The sequence below is a fragment of the Arvicanthis niloticus genome, chromosome 18 (genome assembly GCF_011762505.2).
Source record: "Arvicanthis niloticus isolate mArvNil1 chromosome 18, mArvNil1.pat.X, whole genome shotgun sequence".
NCBI lineage: Eukaryota > Metazoa > Chordata > Mammalia > Rodentia > Muridae > Arvicanthis > Arvicanthis niloticus.
This window is the reverse complement of record NC_047675.1, coordinates 31,311,995-31,326,046: the sequence shown is the minus strand read 5'-3', so window position 1 is coordinate 31,326,046 and position 14,052 is coordinate 31,311,995. Positions and strand designations below refer to the sequence as shown.

General features: G+C 38.4%; 1 protein-coding gene across 2 annotated transcripts in view; it reads right to left on the bottom strand.

Moving 5' to 3' along the window:
- The window catches only part of Cbfb (core-binding factor subunit beta), a 46,499-nt gene that overhangs the window by 3,469 nt on the left and 28,978 nt on the right, over positions 1 to 14,052 (bottom strand). Inside the window, exon 5 of one of the 2 annotated variants that reach the window (XM_034522723.1) lies at positions 10,290 to 10,385. In XM_034522723.1, coding sequence (XP_034378614.1) covers positions 10,290 to 10,385 — 96 coding nt within the window. Of the gene's footprint in view, positions 1 to 10,258; positions 10,386 to 14,052 lie in introns of both variants that reach the window. The other variant, XM_034522724.2, reaches the window with a different exon arrangement.

Below are 14,052 nucleotides of genomic sequence, written 5' to 3'. Positions count from 1 at the left end.
ACACACACACACACACACACACACACAGCATCCTTTTGATCCATGCACAACTTTAAAAGTAAAGATTTATTTTTTTTATCATATTTAATAGAGTGTGTGTGTACTGTACATGCAGAAGCCCATCAAAACCAGAAGAGGAGTCAGATCCCCTGCAGACAGTTACAGATGGTGTGAGCTCCTGACATGGGTGACAGGTCCTAAAGACAATCATCTGGAAGAGCAGTAAGTACTGAGCACTAAACTCAGGTAAATCAGGCTTGCCAGAAAGTCCCTTTATTCGCTGAGGTATCTTACTAGACCCCCACATGCAATATTTTCTTTTAGTTTCTTGCACAAATTCTAATGTATTTTACAGTTTCTCCAGTCCTTCCAAATGTTGGCTAAGTACAAACATCTATTTGTATCCAGAACCTGGTTCCTGCAACACACGTTTTTCATTTTTAGATAATGGCAACTTCATTTTACCAGTTATTCAGGCAGACAGCCTTGGTTACCTTTACCTCTCCTTTCCCCATACCCAACAACAAATGCTGATGGCTCATCTTAATCTGACCATTTCTACTTCCTCTAGCATTTTCTCTCTAGATCAAACCACAACCATGTTCAACTTCCATGTTCTTCTTAGCTGATCTGTTAAGTGCCAGCAGTTAAATAACTTTAATCACCTCTATGATTTAGCTAAATTTCTGGAATCATGTACTAAAGCATCAATTAATTTTTCTATTGTCTATGTAATTTTTTGAAGCAAATTTAACAAAGAGATCTTACTTATTACTTAGGCTGAGCATAATGATACACAGAATTAGATTCTAGAACCAGCAAGGCTGAAGCAGGAAGATCAAGAGTGTAATTAAGGCCAATAACCTGAGCAAAATCTTGTTTCAAAACAGTTCTTAGAGAAAGAACATTCCCGACCTTCCTACTTTAAGGTCAAATTTTATCTTTTTAGTGCTAGGCATCACAGCCTGGGCCCTGTGCACACTATCAATGCATTCTGCAAACGAGGCACAACCAGTACTGTGGCTAGGTTTACAGCCAGCCCTAAGACTGGCTTTGGGTAGACTCTCCAGAGCTGTGTTATCAATTAAGAACATTATGTCATTTGTACAACTGCCTGGTATAATGCAGTCTAGAAGCAGAGACAGGCAGATCTTGCAAGTCTGAGGCCAGTCTGACTACACAGCAAGGTCTAGGTTAGCCAGGAAACCCTGTGCCCAAATAACCAAAAAGTAAAAACAACCCCAAAGCCAAATAAACACAACAAAAGACAGCTTGCCTTATTTAATTCTGAACAAAATAAAATTCATCTAGCAGATAGATTTTGTCAGAAGACTTCTCACAACTCAGTTTAACATATACCCTTTTCAGTTAGAATACTCACAGTAATGTTATGGTGTAGAGCCAGCTGAGATTAAAAAAAAGCTTTGGGTGCCCATGCACCAGAAAAATCTATTTATCTTCCACACAATCAATGCCAAGTGTGCTGTAAAGACCAGTCAATTCTGCAGACGCAGAGACTGTGATATAGGCATCTGGTTTCAGTCAGTGAAGGTCAGTAAGGGGTTGAGCAATGAAGAAACACTAAAGAAAATCAATCCCAATTATATATTTATAAATCACTAACCTACCAATACAATACTTTGTGACTAGTATAGCCTTTGTCTTTAATAAGTTATTTTCAAATTTTACTCATGATAATGAAACAATTTCAAATGGGTGAGCCACCAACAATTGGAGTTTTTTGTACCAGTCCTGGCTGTGTTAAAACAGCCAAGGGACACTTGTCTACAACATTGTGTATTTTGATAGACAGCATGGAAAATAAGAGTTAAAAAAAAAAAGTAACCTTGCTATTTGCTTCTGTTGTGAATTTTAGTCATTCCCTGTCAGGAATAAAAAGTAGGACCAAAAATAAGAAGCTGGACCAGAGAAGAATGAGAGTTCTGGGAGATGGAAGGAAGATGGACAAGCTGTCTGAAGGACATAGAAACAGACTTGTGACTAGCTTCTACAGATAAGACTTTCTTTGAGAAGCTATCAATTTTAGCTCTTTCTTTTTTAAACATAGGGTCTCACTGTGTAGATCTGGTAGCCTCAGATTCACAGAGGTCCACATCTCGTGTAAATTTTGGCCATTTCTAACGTGGGTTGGATGTTTTAGAGGAAGTTCTCTGGATAGTAAGCCACACACATAATGGCAAAGAAATTCTCCTTGAACTCACTCTAAACATCAAGGACATAGTTTGTTTTTAAAAATTAATCTAGACAATTCATTACAGACCATGTATTATCTGTCCTACTTCTTAAGTTTTTAATACAACATCATTCAGAAATGTAGCAAACCTAGTTTCCAGGATGTCACTGCAAGATGAATATAAAAGAGTGACAAAGCAGTCACTAGCAAGGACTAGCCAAAAGAAACAGCCAAAAGCAGGGCTAGTTAAATAAACCATAGGTTTTGGTTGATTACTGTTCTTTTATTAAACAAAAGAAAACAAATGTGAGAAACTCTCATGGAGAAATGCTTTAATCACTATAAAGAGCTACAATTCACTGAGTATGGCCTTCTCATACCCACTTTATATCTGATACTCTGCTAAAAGTTAGTATTGAAGAGGTCTAGCTTCACTCTCACTATACAGTGGTCAAGACTGCAACATGGGAAGGGTTAGTGATGCCTACACACACACAGGGGCAGTAAGTCTGGAAAAAACCTAAGTGACAACATTCCTAGCCACTGCTAGTTCTTCTATTGCTAAGGCTCAGAGATACAAAACAGAAATTTTAAGTCCTGAGTCGATGCACTTCCATTGTAACTCATTAAAAAAAGTTAAAACTAGGTTGAGAGATGGCTCACTGGGGGAAAGGCATTTGTTGACAAGCCTGAGTTCAACCCCTAGGTTGAACATGGTGCAAACAGGGAACCAACTGCTACAAGTTATCCTCTGACCACCATTATCACACACACAAATTCAGGTGATCATTTTTTTTTCTTACAAAAATGAGTCATTTTGTGCAAAGTTAAATGTGCTGAAAATACAAATATTGAGGTGTTTAAGATAGAGGCAGAGTTATTATTTTTGCTTGGACTATACAGTCTCCAAAAACATGTGTAACAAGTCTAAAACTCACATAACGCTTTTGTTTTATTTCGAAATGATTTCTAATCTAAAGTCTCCTGATTTGCTGAGAATTAAACTTTAAAAGGTAGAATATTCAGTAATTATTAATCTATCCCATGGTATCAAAAATAACTATTTACTAAAACTTCATAATCTAACCAGAGAGAAACACTTTGCAGACAATGCTAGGGAAAATTTGTTGCAGTGCCTCGTGGCCAAATAATGTGCCAATAGTACTTTATTAGCTTAGGCCAAGAGGACGGTTAAACGAAAGGCAGTCTCTAGCAACAGACAAGACACACTGCTACTCGACAGGCAGGAGAGGCACTTCCCCACTTCATCTATGACCTAAACACTTTCCAGGCACTATGCAAGCCTAGGAAACTGCTACCTCTGTAGTCAGCAGAACCAGGCAAAGTTCAACTTTTTTGGTTGCTTGGGAACTGTCTTATCACTACCACCAAAAAAGCCAAAATCTAAAACATTCTGGCAACATATCTTTGTGTTTCAGTTTAAAATCAGAATAAGCCCACTTAACCAGCATAACAGATACACTGTAAGCCACACACTGTATTCCATTTAGCCTCCATGAAAAGCACAAGTTACTAAGGCTTAGGAGAACAAGCAGCTTTGAACTGTCAGAGAAACAGCAATGAGAGACAGAGCTAGCATTAAAACAAGGTGTCAATTACTTACTGTGGTAGTTTGAATGAAAACTGTCCCCACAGGGTACTGTCTGAATTCTTGGTTGGTAACTGGGAGGTGTGGTCTTGCTGGACAAAGTATGTCAGGAGATTTCAAAAGACTCCTGTCATTTTGAGTTGGCTCTCTGCTTCCTAACCAAGATATGAACCCTCAGTTCCTGCAGCTATGCCTTTGTTCTATCATGGACTCTTAACTGAAACCCTAAGGCCAATTAAACATTTTCTTTTGTAAGTTGCTTAATATCACAGCTATAGCAAAAATTATGTTAATTCTACATATCAAAAGTCCCCAAGTAATCTACTGCCAAGTAATCCTCTGAGTCCCTGAAAGCATTCCAGGAACGAGAGAACGAGAGTGAGAGAGAGAGAGAGAGACAGAGAGAGAGAGAGAGAGAGACAGAGAGAGACAGAGACAGACAGAGAGACAGACAGGCAGAGACAGAGACAGAGAGACATCAATAATTTCTATCGCTTTGATTAGAGCAATAACCTTTTCTCTACTTTATATATTGGGGCACAGTACAAAATTCAAACGAAAGGGTTTTGCTGTCTAAAAAGTAGCCTATTTACCACAGGATATAGTGGCAAAAGTGGGAGGATCAGATGTTTGAGATGGAGAGACCAGCTTAGGCAACACAGTGTTACTCTCTCAGCAAAACAAAAACAAAAACAAAGAAAGCTAATCTGTCAATACACACAGAAAACAAATTAAAGAATCTTCTGTTCATTATTCTATGTTACACCAAGGACAATTTTTCTATTTCTTAAAAAACAAAAACAAAACCACTTATTTTATGTTTTGTCTGCATGCCTATACACATACATCCATGTTGGTTCCTGGGGAGGCTAGGTGGTACCAGATACCCTGCAGCTGGAGTTACAGATGGTTGTGATTGCTCTGCCACCCAATGTAGCTACAGAAACCCAAACAAACTCTAGTCCTCTGTGAGAGCAATGACCACTCTTAACGGCTGAGCCATCTCTCCAGCCCCTTATATAAAAATTTCCTTCTTTTCTTAAATAAAGAACAGATGCATGTGATATCAGACCCATAAAGTACTAAGAATATATAGTCAAAGATAAGCCCTCCATTTAGAATTTTTTTTTTTAAATTTAAAATTATATGTATCTCTGTGTAAATTTGTGTACATTAGTGCAGATGTCCAGGAGTTAGAGGCAGTTGACAGTTAGCATTCTTAATTGCTGAGCCATCTCTTTCTGACTTATTTACATGTATGCATGAGTTTATGAATGTATGTGCAGGTACTCATGAAAGCCAGAAGAATGTCAGATACCCTGTATCTAGAGGTTGTTGGGAAGCAAATTTGGGGGCTTTCCAAGAGTAGACTGTACTCTTAAATGCTGAACCATCTCTCCAGCCCCAATAGCTCTCCATTTTGCCACCCATCCCCCATATCTGATTTCTACTAGTTTTCAGTTTCAGTTTTTTATGTTACCTACTAGAGACCTATGCATGTTCAAACAAACATATTCATCTCAAAAATACTTACAGGATAAGATATTACACATAAGTTTATATTTCATTTTATTTTAAACTTATTTAACAATATCTAGTTAAGGCTACTAAAATGTGTATGTTTTTAGAATAGGAAATACATACTTTAAAATATATTTTAGAAAAAGATTATCATTTGTCATGTCAACTAAAAAGTAGACAAAATATTGTACTACTGAAAGCCTCTTCCTGAAAAGACAAACAGAAATGCTAAATCTTACTGTGAATGATGGAAAAGCAATCTCAACATTTTACAGAGGGCAAATTGGATGCATGCACATGGAGGAATTCCTTATGCAAGGAATTTCATATTAAGACAACAGTGAAAACTGAAAAGCCATAAGACACCAACCACTTGAAGCTCTGCTTCCCTCAAATACAACATTAACTTTAGATACATACTAAGTGTTCATGAGTAGTATCGATTCAACTTTTAGTATAGCAAGGCTAGAGATTTCAGAGGTTATTCAAACAGTGGTGGACATCCCTAAGCTTCAGTGCTGCCAAAAATCTAGGCTTCCAAAGATCATTACCCAGTGCCACCCACGAGTTACCACTGTTCCCTGGCTCTCATTTCCAGTCAGGCATCAGGACCACCCACTAGAACCAATATTATTCTTTTCTGCCTCAGCCTTTTCTATTCCAGGGAAAATGATTTCTAACGTCCCCTGACAGATCTTATTTTTCAGCTTAATCCTCTCTACTTCCTACTGCTGAACTATATTTGTGCAGATGCCCTGGTTTAAAAACCATGGCACAATTTCTTTTTTTTTTTTTTTTTTTTTTTTTTGTTTTTCGAGACAGGGTTTCTCTGTGTAGCCCTGGCTGTCCTGGAACTCACTCTGTAGACCAGGCTGGCCTCGAACTCAGAAATCCACCTGCCTCTGCCTCCCAAGTACTGGGATTAAAGGCGTGCGCCACCACCGCCCGGCATAATTTCTTGTTCTCTCTTCTGCCAGCAAACTGTTAGAAAGAGAGCATGTCAATTTTCCTGGGAATTTTGTTTTTACATGAATTAGGTGATGTGTAAATCCCCAAGTTTTTTGATTGTGTATGTGTCCTTGTGTGCTCTGAGACAGGGCCTCACTACACAGCCTTAGGATAACCTGGAACTTGCTATGCAGATTAAGCTGGCCTCTCCTCTGCTCCAGAGTGGGTAATCATTCTCAGACCCAAAGAAGTTTAAATTATAGGGAGGAAATATTTTCTTCCACTGTTGCTTTTTAAAAAGAGGTAAAGAGCAACACAGTAAGCTTTCAGAAGTACTCACAGGAAAGACAGGAATATAGGAGAGAAGGGCAAAAAAATACATTTATACACAAAGCACTACAAGACACACAGACCACAAAGCCCTCTTTAGTTGCTAGTGTGTACTCTGGAGACAGATTCCAGCTCAGGGCTTTTAGATGACAGCTCTCTAAAAGAACTAATATTTCAAATCACTGACATGAGTGACTAGAGCAGTGGTTCTCAGCCTTCCTAATGCTGAGACCCTTCAATACAGTTCCTTATGTTGTGGTGACACCAACCATGAAATTATTCTTGTTCCTACTTCACTACTGTAATTTTCTACTGTTATAAATTATAATGTAAATATATGATATGCAGGGTATCTGTTATGTGAACCCTATGAAAGGATTGTTCAGCCTTCAAAGGGGTTGTGACCCACAGGTTGAAAACTGCTGGACTAGAGGCTCTTAAATCATTGATGAAAATTTAACTGTTTTTTTCCTATCTTCTAGGTAGTAATTCTTTAGTGCCCAATACACTTTAGAGAACTAAAAGGATGCTCCATCAGCCAGACAATTCAATTAGCTGCTGGAGCCAGCACCAGGCAGAGCTTTTAGCACTAAGGAAGCACTTTAGAACTATCCTTTCTGTTGGCACATATGGGCTGAGCATCTATTAAGTGCCTCCTAAGTGTTTCTCATTGAATTCTCACAATTTCTTTCTGTGATAAAACTGGGGTCTCAGAGACTGGAAAGTGATAGAACAGAAATGTAGATTGGGCCTGACTACAAAGCCCAGGCTCTCAATTGTAGACTCACTAATGGAATATTCTATATGAATGACAAATTATTTGGTCCCTCTGTCAACAGGTTTTACTTTTGTTCACAACCATCATAAAACATCAAGTATGTTCAAGTGACAACACTGTAAACTAAAAAAAGTATCTAAGTATTTATTAAAATAGACAATCTTGTGCTGGACACAGTGGACACATTTAATCCCAGTACTAGAAGATTCTCTGGCAAGAGGGTCTAGGCCAGCCAGGGCTACACAGTAAGACCTGTCACACTTTCTCTAGTAATTAAAACCAAGATATATATGAAAACTTCCTAAGTAACTGTTCCATTAATTCCTAGTTATTTCTTCAAGTACATGCATTTACTGCAGGAAGACTGACCACACTCTCTGGCTTGACAAGCTCCATCCATTATCCACTCGTTCCTTTACACAGTCTTCCCCAGTCTGTCCACCTGACAAGCACATTCTTCTTTTGAATCTCTCCAAGTGTATTCTGTGAAGTTCCCAAGCAGAGCTGACTTACATGCTCTGCCTTCTACTGCCACCATCTTCCTCTGAAGTGCTTTTAAATAAAGTGACACTGCAGTTGACTGTTTTTACATCCATTTTCTGTCAAGTCTGAAGGTGTACACACTTTTAGTCAATTAATACAAATCAACAAATTTAAGTATTTTTATTATAAAATCTTTGCAGAAGCTAGGAGTGGTGGTGTACTTTTTTAATTCCAGCACTTGGGAGGCAGAGGCAGGTAGGTTTCTTTGGAATTTGAGGTTAGCCTGGTCTACAAAGTGACTTCCAGGATAGCCAGGGCCACAGAGAAACCCTATCTCCAAAAAAATAAAACACCTCTAGCTCTCAGAAAGGACGAACTGTATTTTGGAAGATGTTCATTTACCAAGTAAGCACAATGCACAAACATTATGGTAGATAACTCAGAGGACACAGAGATTAAGGTCTTCATTTTATGGGATCTCAAGGAAGGGAAGGGCAGATATATTTATAGCCGTTTCAACACACAGTTCAATAAATGCTTAAACAGAATGAAGAGGTAGCTGGGAGTGGCAGTGCATGCTTCTACCCCGAGCACTTAAAAGCTGGAGTCAGGAGGAGATCCAACTCTGGTTCTGGTTATACAGTGAGTTCCTGGTGAGCTTGTGCTAGATGAGACCTTGTCTCACAAACAAACCAAAGCAAACAAACCACAAACAGGAAAAATAAGGGTAAGAGGGGCAGGAGGAAGGAACGTGGTCCAAGTCAGGAGGAGAGGCAGAAAGGGAAAATAAGGGAGGAAAAAATTAAGTGCTGTGGAAACTCCAAAGCAGAAGATAGTTAAGACTTGAGAAGGGCTTGATACAACTTAAGCTGCACCCCAATGAATGGGTAGAAAAGTACACTTCATAGAGTACAGCAAGCAAAATGATAAGAAATGTAAGACATCAAGAACTGTAAAAGCTTCATACATAAACTGCACTGTGGGTTATGGGAGCTGAATTCAGGTCCTCTGCCCAAACAGCCAGTGTTCCTAAAGACTAAGCCTTCTCTTTCACTCCTTCCCACTCCACAAAGCCAGTCAAAATTTGGTAGTGGGAGCTGAGTAGAATGTTAGTGATATGACAGCACTGATAACCCATTACCATTGGATCAGCTTTACTGGCTTGTTTGAAGTCTGTTTCTTGAACTGTGGGTACAGAAGAATGAAAAACAGGCCCCGAGCATGAGCTCTAGTGTTGGGAAGAATCAGTAGGGAGGAAAAGAAGGTAGAGGGAGACAGAATTCATATTCCCCAAGAATATATTTAATTTAAAATTTAAAGTCCATTTAAATTGGGAAACAATTTTATAAAGAAAGACTAAGCACATGGGTACTAACACCATACAGAAAGAGAAGGAAGTAGTTACTATAAAGACTGAGATGATTACTTTTGAGTTGAGTAAGATTATAATCATACATGTATTCAGAGGGGATTGACATGATAGCAAAGTTTATTTTGTTATCTTGAAAGTAGTTATAAGGGCATTAGATCTATAGTAATTCATCAGACTACATATTTCTCCTATGTAAGTATAATCTGTATTTTACTTCATAATAAATTAAAAAATTTTAAATTTATCTCTCTAATCCCTAAATATATACTAAATAACCCTGTTAAGCTCCATTCGTAGGGTATTTGAAAATAATAAGCTATCCTCTCAATAGTTACACAAATGACGATTATTCTGTTTCAAGATGGTCATTCCCAGGGATATTCATGTGATAAAACATCTATGTAACCTTCCTCAGGTCAGGGCTAAATACCTAACACTATGAGAAAATAAAGCAAAGAAACCTACTTTTGTAACTTTCAAAATCAAGGTAAATATTCATAAAAAAGTAGAAAACAGTATTTGCCTTAAAGAATGTTTTGTAATGTTTTATATTTTTGGTTGTGAGCCTAGCCTTTAATACCAAGTCATCTCTCCTGCATTTTAGCAATGTTTTAAAATAATGTTTCATCATGTTCTATATTAACAAGAGTCACATTTTACATGTAGGTATGTGATGGGTCACACCTGTAATCCCAGTACTTAGAAAGTGGAGGTAGCAAGAGGCGAAAGAAAGATATTTCAATCAATGAATTAAAAGAAAATATACCTTGATATATATATATATATATATATATATATATATATATATATATATATTACCTTTTTTTTGTGAAGACCAATAAATGAGAAATTCATATACAACTTTAAAATTAGAATACATTTTATAAACAATTGCATATAATTAATAATTAATTCAAGCAAGAATATACAATTTTTAAAAATAAAAGACAAAGCTAAACCAATTAAAAAACCATTATGCACAAACATCAAAACCCAGCCTGAGAGTTTGGGGAAAGTACTAACCAGTCACTGCCAGCAGCTGTGAGACTCTCACCTCCATTTCCTCCCGGTGAGACCTGTCTCTATCCTCAAATTCTCGAGTTCTTCTTCGAGCCTCTTCAAAGGCCTGTTGTGCTAATGCATCTTCCTGCTGTCAGGGTACATGAAATAATTATTTTGATTTATGAAAAAAAATTAAATTTGGGGATTTTTTTGGGAAAGAATCCAACTGAAGAAAGAGTAATTCTTAAAGTATTAATACTAATCCCCCCATCCTGCACTAAATTCAGAGGTACTTTTATTTTGGAGTGAAGGTCCTTGGTCTGAAACAGCAGCAGCAGGAAGATGAAAAGACCTGGGCCTCTGATACTGTAATAAATGTTATGCCAGGTCTAGCTATCTTACCGTGTGCAATAAATTATGTTAGCAAGATTAATGCTTATTTTTTCACAGTCCATAGAAACTTTGTATTTATGTGTTTTATATCTGTAGAAAAAGAACATCAAGATTTTCCCTCCTGTGTATTTTCCTCTTGCTTCTTCATGCACGGTCCATGAATCCTGCAGAGGTTGTCAGTACATTGAAGACGAAGTGACAGGTGGGAGCAGATTGTTCTGCTATTTTCTGGGTGTTTGAGTTGCATATGAAATCTAAGGCTGATCACTCTACACTTGTTCAACCTGCCTGTGAAGCTCACCATGATTTCCCCCAGCTTGTTTATCAATGACATCAGATTCTCCAATGTAACCATGACAACATTCTCCAACTTCACCATCACAGTTAGGAACTGAATCTTGACTTAGAGCATGGCCTGAAGACCTGGCACTTGGCTCTTTTCTCAGCATTGTTGATGCTTTTGAGAGCATCTTCCAGGACTTTCATGTGCACCATGGTGAGGGCACAGAAAGATGGCAGAAAGACATTTTCAGTGCCTGTAACCTAAAGGTATGACCAAATTCCCATACTTGGGGCTGGAGATGGAGCTTAGTGGTAAACCATTTGCCTAGCACATGCAAAGCCCCAGGTCCAATCTCCAGTACCTAGGAATAGAAAAGCACATTCCTTTTCCTTTCCTAAAGTGTTTGTTTTGGGGGGAGGGTGATATTTTGCCTATATGTATGTCCTTGCACTACTTGTGTGCATGGGGCTTGTAGAGGCAAAGGAGGTTGCTGGATTTCCCTAGTACAGAAAATCTCAGTTGAGTTGCTATATGGGTGCTGAGAATTGAACCTCAGATCTCTAGAAAAGCATCCAGTCCTCTTAACTGCTGAGCCATCTCTCCAGCCTCCAAAACACATTCTTATGATATACTTCACAGTACTAGGACCCAAGGCAAGATACTTAATTGCTCTAAGCCTTTTCTAAGTAAATTTATTTAAAATACAGGCATAATATTTCACACCTTTGTTAAAATTATGCAAGACAACACACAAAAATGCTTATGACAGTATTCAGTAAACACTATGAATTTATAAGCACTTACGGACATATAAAAGCCATACACGTAACTAAACATAACTAAACATTGTCTACTATACTTTCAGAATACTCTATACAGGTTCTGTTCATTTACTTACTTCTTTTTCTCAAAAATTATCATACTTAGTGTGTGTACATACATTTGTGCATATGTGTGCACATACTGTGGCTGAGATACAGAGGTTAGAGAACAACTTTCAGGGGTTGGTTCTCCCTCTGATTTTGTGGGGCTTGTGGATCCAAGTCAAGTCATTAGGCCTGGTGATAAGTGTTTTTGTACTATGCTGTCTTGTTTTGTTTTGTTTTTTGAGACAGGGTTTCTCTGTGTAGTCCTGTCTGTCCTGGAACTCACTTTGTAGACCAGGCTGGCCTCGAACTCAGAAATCTGCCTGCCTCTGCCTCCCAAGTGCTGGGATTAAAGCATGCACCACCACCGCCCGGCTGTACTACGCTGTCTTACTGGCTCTTATCACTCTAAAAACGAGCATCCATGAAATGACTGGAAAGTATTACTAGTTGATGCAGAAAAACTGAGGTAGGAAAGACTTGGTAGCTCTCAATTTCTTAGTTCCAATTTCTGTCATGGTCTTTTCTGATGACAGTGAGATGTGTGTATGGTAAACAATTCCTACTCTCCGAAAATGGTAAAATGGGAAAGCTGATGGGCAATTACTGTCCTTTAACATTTCCCTTTAAGGACACTACCTGCTAATTAAGTTACTGCTTACCCATGAAGGGAGACTAATGGCTAAGGACAAGTAACTTTATCCTGCCTCAGGCAACGGTTAGAAGAATTTGCAAAATTTTAGTCTCCCCAGCCATGTGTCATACTAACTTGTTTTTCCATCATTTATATGAAAACATGCATAAAGCAGCCAGATGGGTCAACATTACAAAGTTGGAATAGACCATCGTGGCATGTACCTGTAACCACCCTATGGGAGGCTGAGGCAGGCAGGAGGGTCATATGGGCTTTGGAGTTAAGATATCAGACTGGGGGCTGGAGAGATGGCTCAGCGGTTAAGAGCACTGACTGCTCTTCCAGAGGTCCTGAGTTCAATTCCCAGCAACCACATGGTGGCTCACAACCATCTGTAATGGGATCTGATGCCCTCTTCTGGTGTGTCTGAATAGAGGATGGTATACTCACATATATAAAAATAAATAAATCTTAAAAACAAAACAAAAAACCAAAAAACCACCAGACTAAAAATTATCAGGAGCCTCAGAAAGCTAGAGAGATGACTCAGTGGAGCACTGGCTGCTCTACAAGACCCACATGTAACTCACAACCGTCTGTACCTCCAGTCCCAGGGATGCAATGCCCTCTTCTGGTCTCCATGAACAAAAGACACACACACTGAATAGACATACACAGAGGCAAAATACCTCTTCACATAGAACACCCCCCTCCAAAACAAAAATGGGATTAAAAAAAAAAAGGGTCAGTAGATAAAGTGCTTGCTATGCAAACATGAAGACTGGAGTTTAGATCCCTGGGCCATACACAAAAATGCTGGGTATAGAATAGCACATCTGGAAGCTTTGGGGAGGTGAAGATGGGTAGATTCCCAAGATTCACTGGCCAGCTAGTCTAGACAAATTGGTGAATTTCAGGTTTTGTTAGAGACAATGTCCCCCCAAAATAAGAGAGAACAACAGAAGACCTCCATCATAAACCACTAGCTTCAAATGCATGCAAACACATATGCACCCACACCAGTACCCACACATAAACATACAGAAACACACACACACACACAGAACCTTCTGTCAATCCTGATTACCTTAATTTGATCTCTGGGACCCAGGAAAAAAATAACTTCTGACAAGTTATCCCTTGTCCTCCAAACATACACGAACATGTACACATGTGTACAAACACACAGACACAAATACATACATAAAATGTAATAAAAATAATTAAACCAAAACATAGTTGTCCAAAGTCCCCATGGAAATAAATGTTTAGCATCCTGTCAAAGAACCTATGTAGAATACTCTGACCAATCTTGTTTCAGTAAATTTATTTTTACTATGTTACCTAAATCTTTAACTGTAGTTGTTTAACTTGATGGTAACATCTTTCTTCAGTAATGAATTTTAAAAGTGTCTAGTGAAAAATTAGTAATCAAAGCTGTGCAGTAGTGGCATATGCCTTTAATCCAGAATTCAGGAAGCAGAAGCAGGTAAATCTCTGAGTTTGAGGTCAGCCTGGGCTATAAACCAAGTTCCAGGACAGCCAGGACAGTTACACAGAGAAATACTGACTCAGGAAAAGAGAGTGAGAGAGAATTAATGAACTATTTTTTCAAAAGTTGGTGGTAACTATATAATTT